Source organism: Triticum urartu, chromosome 7A (genome assembly GCF_056163025.1).
Source record: "Triticum urartu cultivar PI428250 chromosome 7A, HENAU_Tu73, whole genome shotgun sequence".
In the NCBI taxonomy this organism is placed as follows: Eukaryota; Viridiplantae; Streptophyta; class Magnoliopsida; order Poales; family Poaceae; genus Triticum; species Triticum urartu.
Window position 1 is genome coordinate 38,560,386 of NC_141879.1, and position 18,209 is coordinate 38,578,594.

An 18,209-nucleotide genomic window follows, 5' to 3' on the forward strand; every position below is an offset into this window, starting at 1 on the left:
ACTGTTATTTTTAGTGAGTTATACATTCTAATTTATTTTATTTTTTGCTTCCTTTTTGGATGTGCACAGGAGGTTTGTGGAGTTTGTTTCAACCATTGCAACTATGAGAGCAAGGGAAGTGGTTTCAGCATGTTTGCATGGGAGGAGTCCAACAATGCAGGGGTAACTCACTCCTAACTTTTTGTACTAATGTCATCACAATACTCAAAAATTTTGTCGTGACGTCACTCCTAACTTTTTGTATTTTTTAGTTTTTTATGTGTGTTCAAATCAGGTTGTGCCTTGCAATGAAAGGGCCCGTTTCAACAATGTGACAGGAGATAGGGTGATGTTTGTGGCAAACCAACGGACATACACTGTAAAGTGTTACAAGGGTCGTACAAAGAGCGCTATGTATGGGAGAGGTTGGAGGAAGTTCTATGATGACAACAAGCTGGGGAAGGGTCAGATGGTGGTGTTCTTCCTGGATGAACCTTCGCCTAGGGCAGCTATTTGTGTGATCCAGGTGGGCAACGGCTCCGAAGATGAACAGCCTATGGAAGAGGGTGATCCCATTGAAGATTCATATTCAGATGATGAGGATGGAGAAGCTTCAAGTGATGGTGGTGAAGGCATTGTTCGCACTATGGTGCTTCTGCTTAATGAGACAGAGGGTTTTCAGCTACAAGGGCCGCTGCCTCTCAGTGATGATTTCATCGGGTTTCCTTTCTTTCACCGCCTCACAAGGACAGACATTCGTTTGGGCATGATGGTATGTATCTCTTTTTTCCTTTTTTCTCTTTTAGTTCTTTTGTATGGGTATGCTACAAGTATATATATCTGAACACATAATGCAAATCTGATTCCTAGGAAAGAGAAGGGGCGGGGTAATATGATTTCTGAGCTGGAAATTGCATAATTAAAAATATAAGACTTTTTTGCAGGAGTTTTTAGTATCTGCAAGTATGTTTGAACATGTATTCATGCTCAGTTTTTTTTTCAGTATGCTTTTCAAGTAAAAAATCTAAATTGTTTTTTACCCTTTTCTTTGAAATGATTCAAAGACCAAAGAAAGTTTCATGGTTTTGATAAAACACTCACATAATTGTCTCTTTTTTGTGTGTTTTTTTCCATGATGCATAGAAAATACCCAAGAAAGTTGCTACTGCCACGCCGTTTGAAGAACAGGGGGTTGGTCGGTATTTGTGTGGGTGGTGGCAGATTCAAAAAAAAATCTCATACAAACTGCTAATGATGGCCGCATTGTGTTTGGCAGCAACTGCATGTCTTCTAGTTTGGTCGCAACTAGGGGGGTCTTTGTTTCGTCGGAGGGGCCGGCGTCGAGAGGCATGGGGCCCATTTGCATGTCCCACACTAGGCATGCAACTTCATGTCTTTTAGTTTGGTCGCAACTGCATGCCTTATAAATTGGTTGCAACCCGACTTCCATTTCTTGTTTGTATGGGGAGAGGCACCAGTTTGCATGTCCAACAATGGGCACGCAACTTCATGTCTTCTAGTTTGGTCACAACTGGGGGGAGTCTTTGTTTTGTCGGAAGGGGGCGGCGTCGAGAGGCATGGGGCCCAGTTGCATGTCCCACACCAGGCACGCCACTGCATGTCTTCTAGTTTAGCCGCAACTAGGGGGGACCTTTGTTTTGTCGGAGGGAGTGGCGTCGAGAGAGATCGGGCAAGTTGCATGTCCCACACTAGGAACGTAGTTGCATGTCTTCTAACTTGGTCGCAACTCGGGGGGGAGGGGGGCTTTTTTTTGGTCGGATGGGCCGGCATCGAAAGACATGGGGCCCAGCTGCATGTCCCACAGGAGGCACGGCATTGCATGTCTTCTAACTTGGTAGCAACTGGTAACTGCATGCCTTATAACTTGGTTGGAACTCGACTTCCATTTCTTGTTTGTACATGGAGAGGCGCGAGTTGCATGTCCCACAGTGGGCACGCAACTACATGTCTTCTAGTTTGGTCGCAATTGGAGGGTGGGGTCATTGTTTTGTCGGAAGGGGGCGGCATTGAGAGGCATGGGGCCCAGTTGCATGTCCCACACCAGGCACGCAACTGCATGTCTTCTAGTTTGGCCGCAACTAGGGGGTGCCTTTGTTTTGGCAGAGGGAGCAGCGCCGAGAGAGATCGGGCAAGTTGCATGTCCCACACTAGGAATGCAACTGCATGTCTACTAACTTGGTCGCAACTCGGGCGGGCTTTTGTTTTTCCGGATGGGCCGGCATCGAGAGACATGGGGCCTAGCTGCATGTCCCACAGGAGGCACGGAACTACATGTCTTCTAACTTGGTTGCAACTGCATGCCTTATAACTTGGTTGCAACTCGACTTCCATTTCTTGTTTGTACGGGGAGAGTCACCAGCTGCATGTCCCACAATGGGCACGCAGTTGCATGCCTTCTAGTTTGGTCGCAACTGGGGGGGGGGGGGTCTTTGTTTTATCGGAGGGGGCTGCATCGAGAGACATGGGGCCCAGTTGCATGTCCCACACTAGGAACGCAACTGCATGTCTTCTAACTTGGTCGCAACTCGGGCGGGTGCTTTTGTTCTGTTGGATGGACTGACATCGAGAGACATGGGGCCCAGTTGCATGTCCCACAGGAGGCACGAAACTACATGTCTGCTAACTTGGTCGCAACTGCATACCTTATAACTTGGTTTTAACTCGACTTTCATTTCTTGTTTGTACGGTGAGAGGCACCAGCTGCATGTCCCACAATGGGCACGCAACTACATGTCTTCTAGTTTGGTCGCAACTGGGGGAGGGGCCTTTGTTTTGTTGGAGGGGGCGGCGTCGAGAGGCATGGGGCCCAGTTGCATGTCCCACACTAGGCATGCAGCTGCATGTCTTTTAGTTTGGTCGTAACTGCATGCCTTATAAATTGGTTGCAACTCGACTTCCATTTCTTGTTTGTATGCGGAGAGGCACCAGTTTGCATGTCCCACAATGGGCACGCAACTGCATGTCTTCTAGTTTGGTCGCAACTGGGGGGGTGTCTTTGTTTTGTCGAAGGGGTGCGGGGTCGAGAGGCATGGGGCCCAGTTGCATGTCCCACACTAGGAACACAACTGCATGTCTTTTAACTTGGTTGCAACTCGGGGGGGGGGGACCCTTTGTTTTGTCGGATGGGCAGGCATCGAGAGACATGGGGCCCAGTTGCGTGTCCCACAGGAGGCACGAAACTGCATGTCTTCTAACTTGGTCGCAATTGCATGCCTTATAACTTGGTTACAACTCGACTTCAATTTCTTGTTTGTATGGGGAGAGGTGCCAACTGCATGTCCCACACTAGGCACGCAACTGCATGTCTTCTAGTTTGGTTGCAACTGGGGGGGAGGGGTCTTTGTTTTGTCGGAAGGGTGCGGCGTCGAGAGGAATGGGGACCAGTTGCATGTACCACACTAGGCGTGCAATGACATGTCTTCTAGTTTTGCTCGCAACTAGCGGGTGGGATTTGTTTTGTCGGAGGGTGCGGCGTCGAGAGACATGGGACCTAGTTGCATGTCCCATAGTAGGCACGCAACTGCATGTCTTCTAGATTGGTAGCAACTAGGGGGGCTTTTGTTTTGTCGAAGGGGGCGGCGTCGAGAGACATGGGGCCTAGTTGCATGTCCTTTTACAAACATTTTTTTCACAAGTACACTGTTTTTTCTTGGTCAGAACGGCGACGAGATGCTCGGTGACGCCCGTGAGGAGATGCTCGGCGATCCGGGCGCCCCTCCAGAGTCCTCGTGCCCTACTGATGAGGTGAGCTGAGCTACGACCCCTTTTCCCCTATCGAGGTGAAACCGAGCTGCGGGTGTCAATTTTTCTGTAGTCTAGGGTTCATAATTGTTGAGAATCACGATTCCGAGAGGAAATTGCAAGTCCGGAAGAGGGATTTTTGGTGTGTTTTCGGGCAGCGGGATGGGTAACTGGCGTGGTGGTCCGTCAGATGGTGGGTGCCGGTGGTGCTGCCCGACGAGAAGGGGGAAGGGGCAGCGCGTCCGTCTTCTCCATCATTCTCCGGCGCCACCCCAGCCAGCGCCGCGCCCGGTCAGCGGGATGGGGAACTTGGTAGGACTGCGTCTGAATTTTTTTGTGCTCCATGAGAGCGTCAGTCTAATTCTGTTCACTGTCAATAGACATTCTGTGGTTGTGAATTTTAGAAGTATGCAAGTTCATTGTTAGTAGATATGTCTTAATTTCTTAAGCAACATGCTTGTAAGTGGTCAGCCTTGCTGTAATACTCCCGTGCAAGTGATCTGCAACTGTTAGTTATTTAAACACTGTAGTTGATGGATTTTAGCTACCTTCTGTGTCTTCTCGAGATAGGAAGATTTTGCTGCTGATCGTCACAACTAAATACAGCATCTCTTAATCATATCAACATCAATTTTTCCACATATATTTTTCCCAAAGCTGTCCCGCTTTTTGGCTTCCTGTCTCCAACTCATGAAATGTTGCATTTGTAGTGCCTGTTTTTGGTTTTGTTTGTCTGAACTACCAAAAATAGACAATTGATGTTTTACATTTTCCATAAGGAAATCTGGGAGTGTTTCCTTTTACTAGTTACAAGTAGAAATATGTGAACGGATTAACCATCCTCACTAGTTACAAGTATTTTTTTCTGCTTTTTTATTGGGGCGAATCACGAATCTGAGGGGAGCGAATTAGTGCTTTTGTTTTAGCTCGACCTCGTATTTTTTCGAAGGTAACTATTTTTGAATTCTGCTGTGATGTACTCGTACTTAGTTGTTACTGATGTCTGCTCAGTTCCCTGCTTGCACCGAGCATTGCCAATGCTTGTTTGGATTTTTCTGAGGCATTCGGCATACTGAGATAATTGATTTTTTGGGGCCAGTGTGGTGTTATACATCAGGCTGCGCCAGTGTGGGGTTATACATAGTACTATTTTACTCTAAAAATGTCTTTGTACTGAAGAGATAGTATGTCATAGTTGATTTGCTGGCCGTTTCTAGCCAGACTCCGTTCTATCACTCAAGTCGAGGGTGAGACATGCTTTTTCATTTTCTCTCGCTGGTTTCTGAAGATACGTTACATGTCTTCTAATCAAATTTTTGTATTATCCCTAGAGGCTTTTGGTGATTTTGTTATCTTCAGAGACTAGTGCAGGAAGGGAAACAACATCATTCACAAGTGTTTTTTAATCCCACTGTAGTTGATAGTTTTTACCCTTTTTTCTAGTCAACTACCTTCTGTCTCTCTGGAGATAGGAGATTGCCGCTATTCATCACGGCTAATTAGGGCATCTCGTAATATTGCCAACATCGAAATTATCATCATCCCAAAGCTGCCGGCTAAGATGAAGCAAGCCCAAAGCAAAGCACGTTTGGGATTTGTTAATGTACTCGTAACTAGTAAAAGAAACACTCCCAGATTCTTTTTATATGGATTTTTTTGTCTTGGGCCTCCTGCATCTCACTAAGCAGCATCTTTTCTCAAGCCCGCCCTACTAACTGAAATGATCTCAATCTTTGTGTTTGATTTCCCCTAATCTGAATTTAGATTCAAGATCGACACAACACTCTCTGATGCATAACTTTATTGAATGATTTTTGTGCAATTTTTCTTTTTTTCTTAGCTCACTACCACAGTAAAATTTGAGAGGGTATCCAGTGGTATGTTTGTCTTCCTTTTTTGTTTCTGTGTTAATCCACTTTTGCGATATATATTTAGATAGATTAGTGCCTCTTTTTTTATCAGTAGTGTGATGGATGCCTGCATGTAGATTGAACGCGGGATCGAAACTAAAACCGAGTCCTCCTTGAAAGAAGGGTTAGGTCAACAGCTTAAAACTGTATGTACTCGGTCTTTTTTCTGTGTTTTTGATTTAACCCCTTGTTTGCACAGTTTTTTTTTTGAATCTCATCATCATTTTTTTTCAGACAGGATCATATGAAGGAGTCTAAAGACTTAACAAGAGATTGCTTAAACAATGTGGTATGTTAAATGCAACCACCCTTTGTATGCTTACAATGTCTACTGCTTTTGTTTTTCTGTAAGCATGAGCAAAGAAGGAAGTTACCTGGAACATATGTGTGTTGTATTTGCTGTTTATATTTTTTGGCCTAGAGTATGTTCCAAGAGATAGAAGTTACTTGCAACACTAATGTATCATATGCACTTTTTTAATACAGCCGCACACAGGTACAGTTTTTGAAGTTGAAGGAGGGAAACCTGGGAGTGATAGAAATGAAGAAGGCAGAGATAAGTGTGTTGAAGATACTGATTTAGAAGAGAGAGGCTATGATGTCGAGATCACTGACACTGAAGCATCAGAGGGTTTGCTGTATGAAGAAGTTCTGACTTCGGTGTGTATCACTTTATCTATAAATATTCACTTTTCTTTTTTCTTGTTTTTCTTGTTTAAAAAATAGATAATGCATGAATTGTTGCCTTTTTTTCTTGCCCCCAACCTAATGGATTTTTTTGTTTTTCCTTCCGCCAGCTGAGTAAGAGTGCTCAAAGGAAAGAACGACGGGAAGCTCTTTTGGAACGAAAAAAGAAGGTACATCACTACTTTTTCTTTTTTTTTCATCAGTTGGGGTTCGATTTTTTTATAGTTTTCCAGCTCAAATAAATTCATACACCTTTTTACCTTCTATATATTTTTGCAGCAGAGAGCAAGGATTGACCCAACCACAACAAAGGCCACCATTGATGAGATTGCAACTAAAGCTTACAGCCGGTGCAGCATGCCATACTTCTCTGAGATTGTCAATCTCATGTGCAAGAGCCACCACAGGGTCCAGCTTGTTAGGAACCGTTGTTTTGGCTATCTGCTGGAGCTGGTCGGCTGTCTTGTACCCAGGGGGGTTTGGGTAACACCCCGGATATAACTTTTCCAATTTGTACTCCAACTCTTGCGGTTTCCAGCGTCAAGTTATATTTATTTTCTCGGGTTCGGGTCTTTGTCTTCGTGTGTTGTTTTCGTTGTCATGCATCTCATATCATGCCATCATGTGCATTGCATTTGCATACGTGTTCGTCTCATGCATTCGAGCATTTTCCCCGTTGTCCGTTTTGCATTCCGGCGCTTCGTTCTCCTCTGGTGGTCATTTCTAGCTTTTTTTCCTGATTGGACCGAGACTTGCCAAGCAGCCTTGGTTTACTACCGGTAGACCGCCTGTCAAGTTTCGTATCATTTGGACTTCGTTTGATACTCCAACGGTCAACCGAGGGACCGAAAAGGCCTCGTGTGTGTTGCAGCCCAACACCCCTCCAATTCGGCCCAAAACCCACCTAACTCTGCTGCATGATCTAGAGTGTTCGATCACGATCGCGTGGCCGAAAACCGCACCTCATTTGGACTCTCCTAGCTCTTCCTGTGCCTATTTAAAATTCCCTCGATTTTCGGATCTCCTCCTACCTCCGAAACCCTAAAAATCCCCTCCGACGCGCCGGACATTGTTCGCCCGCGCCAGACACTCCGTCCGCCGCCCGCCCGCACCAGTGGCAAGCTGCCACGTGGCGCGCCGCCGCCACCGCCGCCGAGGCCCGCGAGGCCCATCCGGGGCCCCCGCGGCCCAGATTTGCCGCGCCGCCGCCCGCCTCCTCTTCCCCGCAGCCGGCGCCGCGCCCCGCCGCCTCCGCCGCTCCACCTCGTCTACCCCGCCGCTCCGGTAGCCGGAGTCCGCCGCGCCGCCCGGGTCCGGCCTCGCCCGTGCCGCCCGAGGTGTCCAAGCCGTCGGCGCCGTCAAGTCCGGGACCCCGCAGCCCTCCGCCGTCCTCCCCGCAATCTCCGGCGATGACCCTGCCAAGTCCAGCGACCTTGTCCTCGACTTGCTACAGTGCGTGTCGCCGTGAACAATGATGTGAGCTAGATCTGGGATCCGTGAACAGTAACCCTAGGTGGTGTTTTTTTTACTAACTCCCGAAATTGCAGATTCAAGTGCCCTTGTTCGAGGCCCCGTAACTTTGCATCCGTAGCTTCGATTCATGCATATAGCATATAAAAATGTTCATCTCGGAGAGTACATCATTTTACTCAATTGCATCATTTTCATTTGAGCTCATCTTGATGCCCAAAATGCTGTTAAAAGAGGGCTACTTGAGTTAACTGTCAGATCTGCTACTCCATCTTAGACATTTGTCATTTTTGCCATGATTGTTGTGTGCATGAGATGCCCTGATTCTCTACATATGTTTTGTTAAGGGTTTTGTCATCTTTTCCAGAGGTGCAACCCATGTATTTTTGTGATGTGTGTGGTGAATAGTGCAAGCTTGCAAAGTGGTGCACTCGGTAACTCTGTTTTCAGGGACTTAGTAATTTCACCAAGTCCTGGGATCGTTTATCTCATGATGCCACATGTTCATGTTGTTTCCTAGTGATCCGTGCCTCTTTTAAGGATGATCAGTAAAGGAGTTTTGTTAATCTTGTAGTGCTCTATCCATCCATGTCTTTGTTTGCAATTATGGAGCACCCTAGCTTGAGTCAATTGAGCTCTACTTTTGCTTCGTTGTGAATCTGGGCAGATTGTCAACTTGTTTGCAATTTTGCCGGTGATGTTGTAGTTGATCCGTGCATGCTATGCCATTGTTCTTGCCATGTATAGCTTGAATTTTGTGCCTTATTTATGGATGTATGCTTGTGTTGCCATGACTTGCATCGTGGTGAGTGCATCGAGGTCGTAAACATGCCTACTTGAGTTATGTTTCAGCATGTGCCAGTTTTCACTAAGTCTGAAAACTGATTATGTTTTTGCTATGTTCATGTGCTTGTTAGTATATTTTCTGATCCCTTTTGGCTCAAGGTCACTAAGGGACTTTTGTTAAGCTATTTGAGTAGCTCCATGCTATGTTTTACTTTGTAATGTTCAGGTCCTGTAGCATGTTATTTTGTTGCTCCGAAGAGTGCTACTCCGTGTTAAATTTCAGGCAAGTGTTAATTTCACTAAGTCTGAGATATGTTTACCATTTGCGTTTTTGCCATGCTTGTTTGAACCGGTTAATGGATGAATTGGCCATGGCTCAGTGCTAGACTTTTGTTAAGCATCTTGAATGCATCCCTGCCATGTATTTTGTTGCCATGTTTGAGTGCTGTAGCATGGTCATCTCATTGCATTTATATGCCTACTTGCTGTAAATCGCAGACCGGTGCCAATTTTGAATCGCTTGCCATTTCCAAACCGTAACTCCGATTCCGGCGTTCTTTATATCATTTTCAAGCGATTTCATATCATCTTTCCAGTGGAACACTTGGATTTCCATGTTGAGGCCAGGTTCATGCATTTCCTGTCATATCTTGCATTTTGCATCCCGCATCGCATCCCGCATAGCATATCATCATTGCATCTTATTGATTGATCCTTGCACGTGGTTGATTGTGTCCTTGTTGCTTGTTTGTCTTGTTTGGGTAGAGCCGGGAGACGAGTTCGCTAACGAGGAGCCCGTTGAGTTTGCTTTCGAGGATTCAGTCAACTCTGACAGCTTTGCAGGCAAGATGATCGTACCCTCGAAATCACTACTATCTTTGCTATGCTAGTTTGCTCGCTCTTTTGCTATGCCAATGCTACGATGTCTACCTTTTGCTTGTCAGCCTCCCAGATTGCCATGTCAAACCTCTAACCCACCATGTCCTAGCAAACCATTGATTGGCTATGTTACTGCTTTGCTCAGCCCCTCTTATAGCGTTGCTAGTTGCAGGTGAATATTGGAGGCCGTTCCTTGTTGGAATGTTTATTTACTTGTTGGGATATCATCATATTATCTTGTTATCATAATGCATCTATATACTTGGTAAAGGGTGGAAGGCTCGGCCTCTCGCCTAGTGTTTTGTTCCACTCTTGCCGCCCTAGTTTCCGTCATATCGGTGTTATGTTCCCGGATTTTGCGTTCCTTACGCGGTTGGGTTATAATGGGAACCTCTTGATAGTTCGCCTTGATTAAAGCTTTTCCAGCAATGCCCAACCTTGGTTTTACCATTTTCCACCTAGCCTCTTTTCCCTTGGGTTTCTGGATCCCGAGGGTCATCTTATTTAAACCCCCCCGGGCCAGTGCTCCTCTGAGTGCTGGTCCACCTGTCAGCTGCCGGTGCCCACCAGGGGCAACTCTGGGCCGGCCTACCCGTACCTAGGACAATCTGAGTGTGCCCAGAGAAAGAGATATGTGCAGCTACTATCGGGATTTGTCGGCACATTCGGGCGGTGTTGCTGGATTAGTTTTAACCTGTCAAAGTGTCTTGAAGAACCGAGATACCGAGTCTCATCGGAACGTCTTGGGAGGAGGTCTATTCCTTTGTTGACCGTGAGAGCTTGTCATGGGCTAAGTTGGGACTCCCCTGCATGGATTGAACTTTCGAAAGCCGTGCCCGTGGTTATGGGCAGATGGGAATTTGTTAATGTCCGGTTGTAGATAACTTGAACCTTAACTTAATTAAAATGAATCAACTAAGTGTGTTACCGTGATGGCCTCTTCTCGGCGGAGTTCGGGAAGTGGATACAGTGTTAGAGTAATGTTTGCGCAGGTTGCTCTCTAGTTTCTCGCTCGCTCTTTGCCTCCTCTTCTCGCTCTCTTTTGCGGATAAGTTAGCCACCACATATGCTAGCCGCTTCCTGCAGCTCCACTTATATTCACCCTACCCCTACCTATTTAAGCTTAAATAGTCTTGATCGCGAGGGTGCGAGATTGCTGAGTCCCTGTGGCTCACAGATTACTATTACACCAGATGCAGGTCCATGTGATTCCGCTCCAGGTGACGCGTACGAGCTCAAGTGGGAGTTCGACGAGGACTCTCAGCGTTACTATGTTTCCTTTCCTGATGATCAGTAGTGGTGCCCTGTTGGGGGTGATCGGGACCATGTCGCTTGTTGGGTTATCTTTCATTTTGGCGCCGTAGTCGGGCCATGAGTGTTTGGATGATGTATGTTATTTATGTACTCGATTGACGTGGCGAGTGTAACCAACTATGTTATCCCTTATCATTATCTATATCACATGGGATGTTTGTGATGATTGCCTGACTTGCGACATATGCCTTCAATGCGATTATGCCTCTAAGTCGTGCCTCGACACGTGGGAGATATAGTCGCATCGAGGGTGTTACAAGTTGGTAATCAGAGCCTTCCCCGACCTTAGGAGCCCCATTGCTTGATCGTTTTTAGCAGCCGAGTTGTGTCTAGAAAAATGTTTTGAGTCATTTAGGAATTATATATCGGAGAGTTTAGAAATTCTTTTTACTTCCCAGTCTCCTCATCGCTCTGGTAAGGCATCCTGACGTAGAGTTTTGACTCTTCTCTTCTCAAATTTCACTAAAAAAAATTTAGGATCACGCGGGTATCTTGGAATCGTTCCGATGGTTTTATGATGAGAACATTGTCTTGGTGCCTCCTGTCAGGGGTTTAGTGGAAGTGTCCCGGGGAGTTGAGCTCTGAGGTGTTGTCATCATAATTTTATCGTTACAATTCTGGAATACCTGAGTTTAGTACGCCGACATCGAAAATCTCTTTTATGCAGTTCGTTGGTGAGATAACCTCGACGCCACCCAGTACTGGGGCGGGAGTTCGGGAGTATCGCCATAACTTGTACAACGGATGCTTTTCGAAGGTTGAGGTAGATGGTTTCTGAAGGTTTCTTGGTTATGTGTTGAAGGATGGATACAGCTGGATGTAGGATTTGCTGGTTTGGGTGAGATATTATGCTTCCTCTGTATCCCCAACACCTGATTGCATAACCGGAAAGGTTTGGGAGTTTCATAGGTGGGAATTCTTGTAGCTCTAGTTCTTCTTCCACGGATATTGGTTTGAGATCGGGATTTCTTACCGATTATTCGTTCTTGAGCCGTACCTTGTTGATTTATTTATCTACCTTAATTCAACGTGGCTTCTCAATTTATGGATATGTGACCACTTCAAGAGGAATGCATTCGTTCATTTTGTTCGGATGTGAAGACTTTATGTTGCAATTTTCATTCCGTTGGTTTCAGCTTCACTTATCTGTCTATGTGCTAACGGTGGTCAACCTCTTCAGGATGGCTCCCGCTAAGAGCACTAGTCAGAATCAAAATCAAGATCCGCCACCACCTCCACCTCCTCCGGAGGCATGGCAAGCTGTGATGGCCGCAACCAATGCAAACACACAGTTGATCATGCAAATTTTCAAAGAGCGCAATCAACGCAGCCAAGGGAATCAAGGCAACAATCAGAATCACTTTGCTACAGTGAACCAGTTCCGTGCTAATGGCCCAAAGACGTTCAGCAATTGTGTTGAGGCAACCGATGCTGACGATTGGCTTGTGGATCTGTGTAAGCATTTTGAGTGCAGCAACGTCAGGCCTGAAGATTTCGTCAAGTTCGCTTCCTTCCAACTCAAAGATCAAGCTGCAGAATGGTGCCAGCAGTACAAGGACTCCAGAGGTGGACGTGTGATCACTTGGGATGAATTCTGTCAAGATTTCCGAGCTCATCACATCCCTCAAAGCGTGGTTGAAAGTAAGCGTCAGGAATTCCGCAACTTGAAGTAAGGCTCTTTGTCTGTCTATGACTACAACAAGTTGTTCCAGAAGCTCGCCCACTTTGCCAAGCAGGACGTACCTGATGAGAAGAGCATGATATACTAGTTCAGGGGTGGTCTCAGAGAAGAAATTCAGCTCGCTCTTGTCCTCTTTGAGCCCTTGAGATACGATGAGTTCTACAACATGGCACTGAAGCAAGAGGCTGCTCAGTTGAGGTGTGATGCTTCCAAGAAGCGAGTCAGAGATGCTACTCCTTCTTCCTCTACTCAAGTGGCCAAGCAACAAAAATATTGGCTTCCTCCTCCTCCGTTCCGTCAGCCGTATCAGCAGAAGAGCAAAGGTGGCAGTGGTTCTTCCCACCCACCCAACCCTGGCTTTCAGAACAAGACTTTGTCTCAACCTCCAAGGTCGAGTGCTCCGTACCACCGTCCGCTTTCAGAGGTCACGTGCAACAAGTGCCAAGAAAAGGGTCACTATGCCAACAAGTGTTTCAACCAGAGGCGTCTTCCTCCTCCTCCTCCTGTGAGATCGGCAAGTACAGCTGTGGTCAAGCAAAACCCCAAGCACGCCAAGGTCAACTTGATGAATGCAGCTCAGGCAGAGGACTCATCAGATGTGATCATGGGTAACCTTCCTGTTAACGATATTCCAGCTAAATTTCTTTTTGACACTGGTGCATCGCATTGTTTCATCTCGAGACCGTTTACATATAGGCATGAATTGGTTTCACAAGTCTTGCCTAGTCCTTTAGCAGTTGTCTCTCCTGGTAAGCGCATGCATGCTAACTCCATCGTTCCGGATGTTACTATCACTTTGGGTGACTACAAGTTTCTGGCTTCTCCAACGGTTCTTGGTGACTCGGATATTGATCTTATTCTCGGAATGGATTGGCTTTCTAAGCACAAGGCTCAGCTTGATTGTGCAGCCAGGCAGATTCAATTGACTCATTCGTCTGAGGATGTAATTGTCTTTGCCGCTCGTGATGATACCATCCGTCTGTTTTCTCTCAATGAGAAGGGTGAACTGGATGCTATCTCGCAAATTCCAGTCGTTTGTGAATATCAAGACGTCTTTCCAGAAGAGCTCCCAGGAATGCCTCCACACCGGCCAGTTGAATTCGTTATTGATCTTGAGCCTGGCACGGAACCTGTGTGCAAGCGTCCTTACAAGCTCGTACCCGAAGAGTTGAAGGAGCTGAAGAAGCAACTCGATGAGCACGAGAGAATGGGTCTCATCCAGCCTAGTTCTTCTCCGTGGGGTTGTGGTGTTCTTTTTGTCAAGAAGAAGGATGGAACGGACCGACTTTGTGTTGATTACCGTCCATTGAACAAGAAGACCATCAAGAACAAATACCCACTTCCCAACATCAATGAGCTGTTCGAACAACTCAAAGGTGCTCAAGTATTCTCCAAGCTTGATCTCCGTATGGGTTATCATCAGATTCGAATCCATGAGCAAGATATTCCCAAGACGGCTTTCAGGACAAGCTTTGGTTCATATGAATACACTGTCATGTCTTTTGGCCTTGTCAACGCTCCTCTGACGTTCTCTCGCATGATGAACTTCATCTTCAACACCTACACCAATGACTTCGTTTTGGTCTATCTCGACGTCATTCTGGTTTTCTCGAAGAACAATGAAGATCATGCCAAACACTTGCGTTTGGTACTCGATAAGCTCAGGGAACATCAGTTCTACGCCAAGTTCTCCAAGTGCGAATTTTGGCTCGATGAGGTTCTTTATCTTGGTCATATCATCTCTGCCAAGGGCATTGCCGTGAATCCTGAGAAGTTGTCTGCAATTGTGAATTGGGAACCTACTCAGAACGTGAAGCAACTCCGCAGTTTCCTCGGTCTCGCAAGCTATTGCCGAAGATTCGTTGAAAACTTTTCTAAGATCGCGAAGCCTCTCTCAAATCTTCTTCAGAAGCACGTCAAGTACGTTTGGTCTTCGGAGTGTGATATTGCTTTCAACACCTTGAAAGAGAAATTGATCACTGCTCCAGTTCTGACTCTGCCTGATGAATCCAAACCGTACGAGGTATTTTGTGATGCCTCTCTCCAAGGTCTTGGCGCAGTTTTGATGCAAGAGAAGAAAGTTGTTGCTTATACATCTCGCCAGTTGAAGCCTAATGAGAAGAACTACCCCACTCATGATCTCGAGTTGGCGGCAGTTGTGCATGCTCTTTTGACTTGGAGACATCTTCTATGGGAAGAAAAGTGGACATTTTCACTGATCACAAGAGTCTCAACTACATCTTCACTCAGCCTAATCTCAACCTCAGGCAAACTCGATGGGTCGAAATGATTCAAGAGTATAATCCGAGTATCGAGTATACTCCAGGCAAGGCCAATGTGATTGCTGACGCTTTGAGCAGGAAAGCTTATTGCAACAGTCTGATTCTTAAGCCATATCAACCCGAGCTTTGTGAAGCTTTCCGCAAACTTAATCTGCAAATTGTTCCTCAAGGTTTCCTCGCCAACCTTCAAGTCTCTCCTACCTTGGAAGACCAGATTCGCCAAGCCCAGCTTTTTGATGCTATGGTGAAAAAGGTGAAGATTGGGATTGCCAAGAGTCAACACAAGTACAAGTGCTACCGCCTTGATGACAAGGACACTCTCTTCTTCGAGGATCGAATTGTTGTACCCAAAGGTGAACTTCGTAAAGTGATCATGAACGAGGCTCACAATTCTCTCCTCTCCATCCACCCTGGGAGCACGAAGATGTATCAGGACCTTAAGCAAGCTTATTGGTGGACTCGAATGAAGCGCGAGATTGCTCAATTCGTGAATGAATGTGATGTCTGCAGAAGAGTGAAGGCAGAACACCAAAGGCCAGCTGGTCTCCTCCAACCTCTTGCCATTCCAGAATGGAAGTTTGACCACATTGAAATGGACTTCGTGACTGGGTTTTCAAAGTCCAAGCATGGCAATGATGCTATATTCGTTGTCATCGATAAACTCACCAAAGTGGCTCACTTTCTGCCTATCAAAGAGTCGATCACTGCAGCTCAATTGGCGGAACTCTATACCTCCTGAGTTGTCTCTCTGCATGGTATCCCACAGGTGATCTCTTCAGACCGTGGCAGCATCTTTACCTCCAAGTTTTGGGATTCTTTTCAGAAGGCCATGGGCACGAACATTCCCTTCAGCCCAGCTTTCCACCCTCAAACAAGCGGTCAAGTCGAGCGTGTCAACCAGATTCTTGAAGATATGCTCAGGGGTTGTGTGATCTCCTTCGGCATGTAGTGGGAGGATTGTCTTCCTTATGCAGAATTCTCCTACAACAATAGTTTTCAAGCAAGTTCGGGCAAGGCCCCATTTGAAATTCTGTATGGCAGGAAGTGCCGTACCCCTCTCAACTGGTCTGAAACCGGTGAACGTCAGCTGCTAGGTAATGACTTAATCACAGAAGCAGAAGAAATGTGCAAAGTCATTCGTGATAACCTCAAAGCAGCCCAATCCCGTCAGAAGAGCTACTATGATAGTAAGCACCGTGATTTGGCTTTCGAGATCGGAGATCATGTTTACCTCCGCGTCTCTCCTATGAAAGGTACTCGTCGCTTCGGTATCAAAGGGAAGCTTGCCCCTAGATACGTGGGACCTTTCAAAATTGTCAGCAAGAGAGGCGACCTCGCCTATCAACTCGAGCTTCCTTCAAACTTTGCAAATGTTCATGACATGTTCCATGTCTCTCAGCTTCGAAAGTGCTTCAAGACTCCTGACCGCACAGTCAACTTCAAGGACATTGAGCTCCAAGAAGATCTTTCCTATCGTGAGCACCTAGTTGCTATTCTTGAAGAGACTGAACGCAAGACTCGCAACAAGTCAATCAAATTTCTCAAAGTCAAGTGGTCACACCATTCCGACCGTGAAGCTACCTGGGAACGCGAGGATCACCTCCTTTCTGAGTACCCGGCGTTCTTTCAGTCCTAGATCTCGGGACGAGATCCTTTCGTAGTGGTGGAGTGTTGTAACACCCCGGATATAACTTTCCCAATTTGTACTCCAACTCTTGCCGTTTCCGGCGTTAAGTTATATTTATTTTCTCGGGTTCGGGTCTTTGTCTTCGTGTGTTGTTTATATTGTCATGCATCTCATATCATGCCATCATGTGCATTGCATTTGCATACGTGTTCGTCTCATGCATTCGAGCATTTTCCCCGTTGTCCGTTTTGCATTCCGGCGCTTCGTTCTCCTCCGGTGGTCATTTCTAGCTTTCTTTCGTGTGTGGGGATTAAACATTTCCGGATTGGACCGAGACTTGGCAAGTGGCCTTGGTTTACTACTTGTAGACTGCCTGTCAAGTTTCGTATCATTTGGACTTCGTTTGATACTCCAACGGTCAACCGAGGGACCGAAAAGGCCTCGTGTGTGTTGCAGCCCAACACCCCTCCAATTTGGCCCAAAACCCACCTAACTCTGCTTCATGATCTAGAGCGTTCGATCACGATCGCGTGGCCGAAAACCGCACCTCATTTGGACTCTCCTAGCTCTTCCTGTGCCTATTTAAAGTTCCCCCGGGTTTTCGGATCTCCTCCTACCTCCGAAACCCTAAAAATCCCCTCCGACGCGCCGGACACTCCGTCCGCCGCCCGCCCGCACCAGTGGCAAGCTGCCACGTGGCGCGCTGCTGCCACCGCCGCCAAGGCCCGCGAGGCACATCCGGGGCCCCCGCGGCCCAGATCTGCCGCGCCGCCGCCCGCCTCCTCTTCCCTGTAGCCGGCGCCGCGCCCCGCCGCCTCCGCCGCTCCACCTCGTCTGCCCCGCCGCTCCGGTGGCTGGAGTCCGCCGCGCCGCCCCGCGCAGCTCGTCGCGCCGCCCGGCTCCGGCCTCGCCGGCGCCGCCCGAGGTCTCCAAGCCGCCGGCGCCGTCAAGTCTGGGACCCCGCAGCCTTCCGCCGTCCTCCCCGCGATCTCCGGCGAAGACCCTGCCAAGTCCGGCAACCTCGTCCTCGACTTGCTACAGTGCGTGCCGCCGTGAATAGTGATGTGAGCTAGATCTGGGATCCGTGAACAGTAACCCTAGGTGGTGTTTTTTTTACTAACTCCCGGAATTGCAGATTCAAGTGCCCCCTGTTCGAGGCCCCGTAACTTTGCATCCGTAGCTCCGATTCATGCATATAGCATATCAAAATGTTCATCTCGGAGAGTACATCATTTCATTCCATTGCATCATTTTCATTTGAGCTAATCTTGATGCCCGAAATGCTGTTAGAAGAGGGCTACTTGAGTTAATTGTCAGATCTGCTACTCCATCTTAGACATTTGTCATTTTTGCCATGATTGTTGTGTGCATGAGATGCCCTGATGCTCTACATATGTTTTGTTAAGGGTTTTTTCATCTTTCCAGAGGTGCAACCCATGTATTTTTGTGATGTGTTTGGTGACTAGTGCAAGCTTGCAAAGTGGTGCACTCGGTAACTCTATTTTCAGGGACTTAGTAATTTCACTAAGTCCTGGGATCGTTTATCTCATGATGCCACATGTTCATGTTGTTTCCTAGTGATCCCTGCCTCTTTTAAGGATGATCAGTAAAGGAGTTTTGTTAATCTTGTAGTGCTCTAGCCATCCATCTCTTTGTTTGCAATTATGGAGCACCCTAGCTTGAGTCAATCGAGCTCTACTTTTTCTTCGTTGTGAATCTGGGCAGATTGTCAACTTGTTTGCAATTTTGCTGGTGATGTTGTAGTTGATCCGTGCATGCTATGCCATTGTTCTTGCTATGTCTAGCTTGCATTTTGTGCCTTCTTGATGGAT

At 46.9% G+C, this 18,209-nt stretch overlaps 1 protein-coding gene across 1 annotated transcript; it reads left to right on the forward strand.

Moving 5' to 3' along the window:
- The first annotated feature begins 270 nt into the window (after positions 1–270).
- On the forward strand, positions 271–17,433 carry LOC125530982 (uncharacterized). Its single transcript, XM_087531698.1, has 7 exons — positions 271–751; positions 5,729–5,797; positions 5,886–5,940; positions 6,138–6,311; positions 6,449–6,508; positions 6,618–6,821; positions 17,173–17,433. Exons 3-7 carry the CDS (start codon positions 5,896–5,898, stop codon positions 17,431–17,433), a joined length of 744 nt encoding a protein of 247 aa, XP_087387824.1. The 5' UTR covers positions 271–751; positions 5,729–5,797; positions 5,886–5,895.
- The last annotated feature ends 776 nt before the right edge of the window (positions 17,434–18,209 follow it).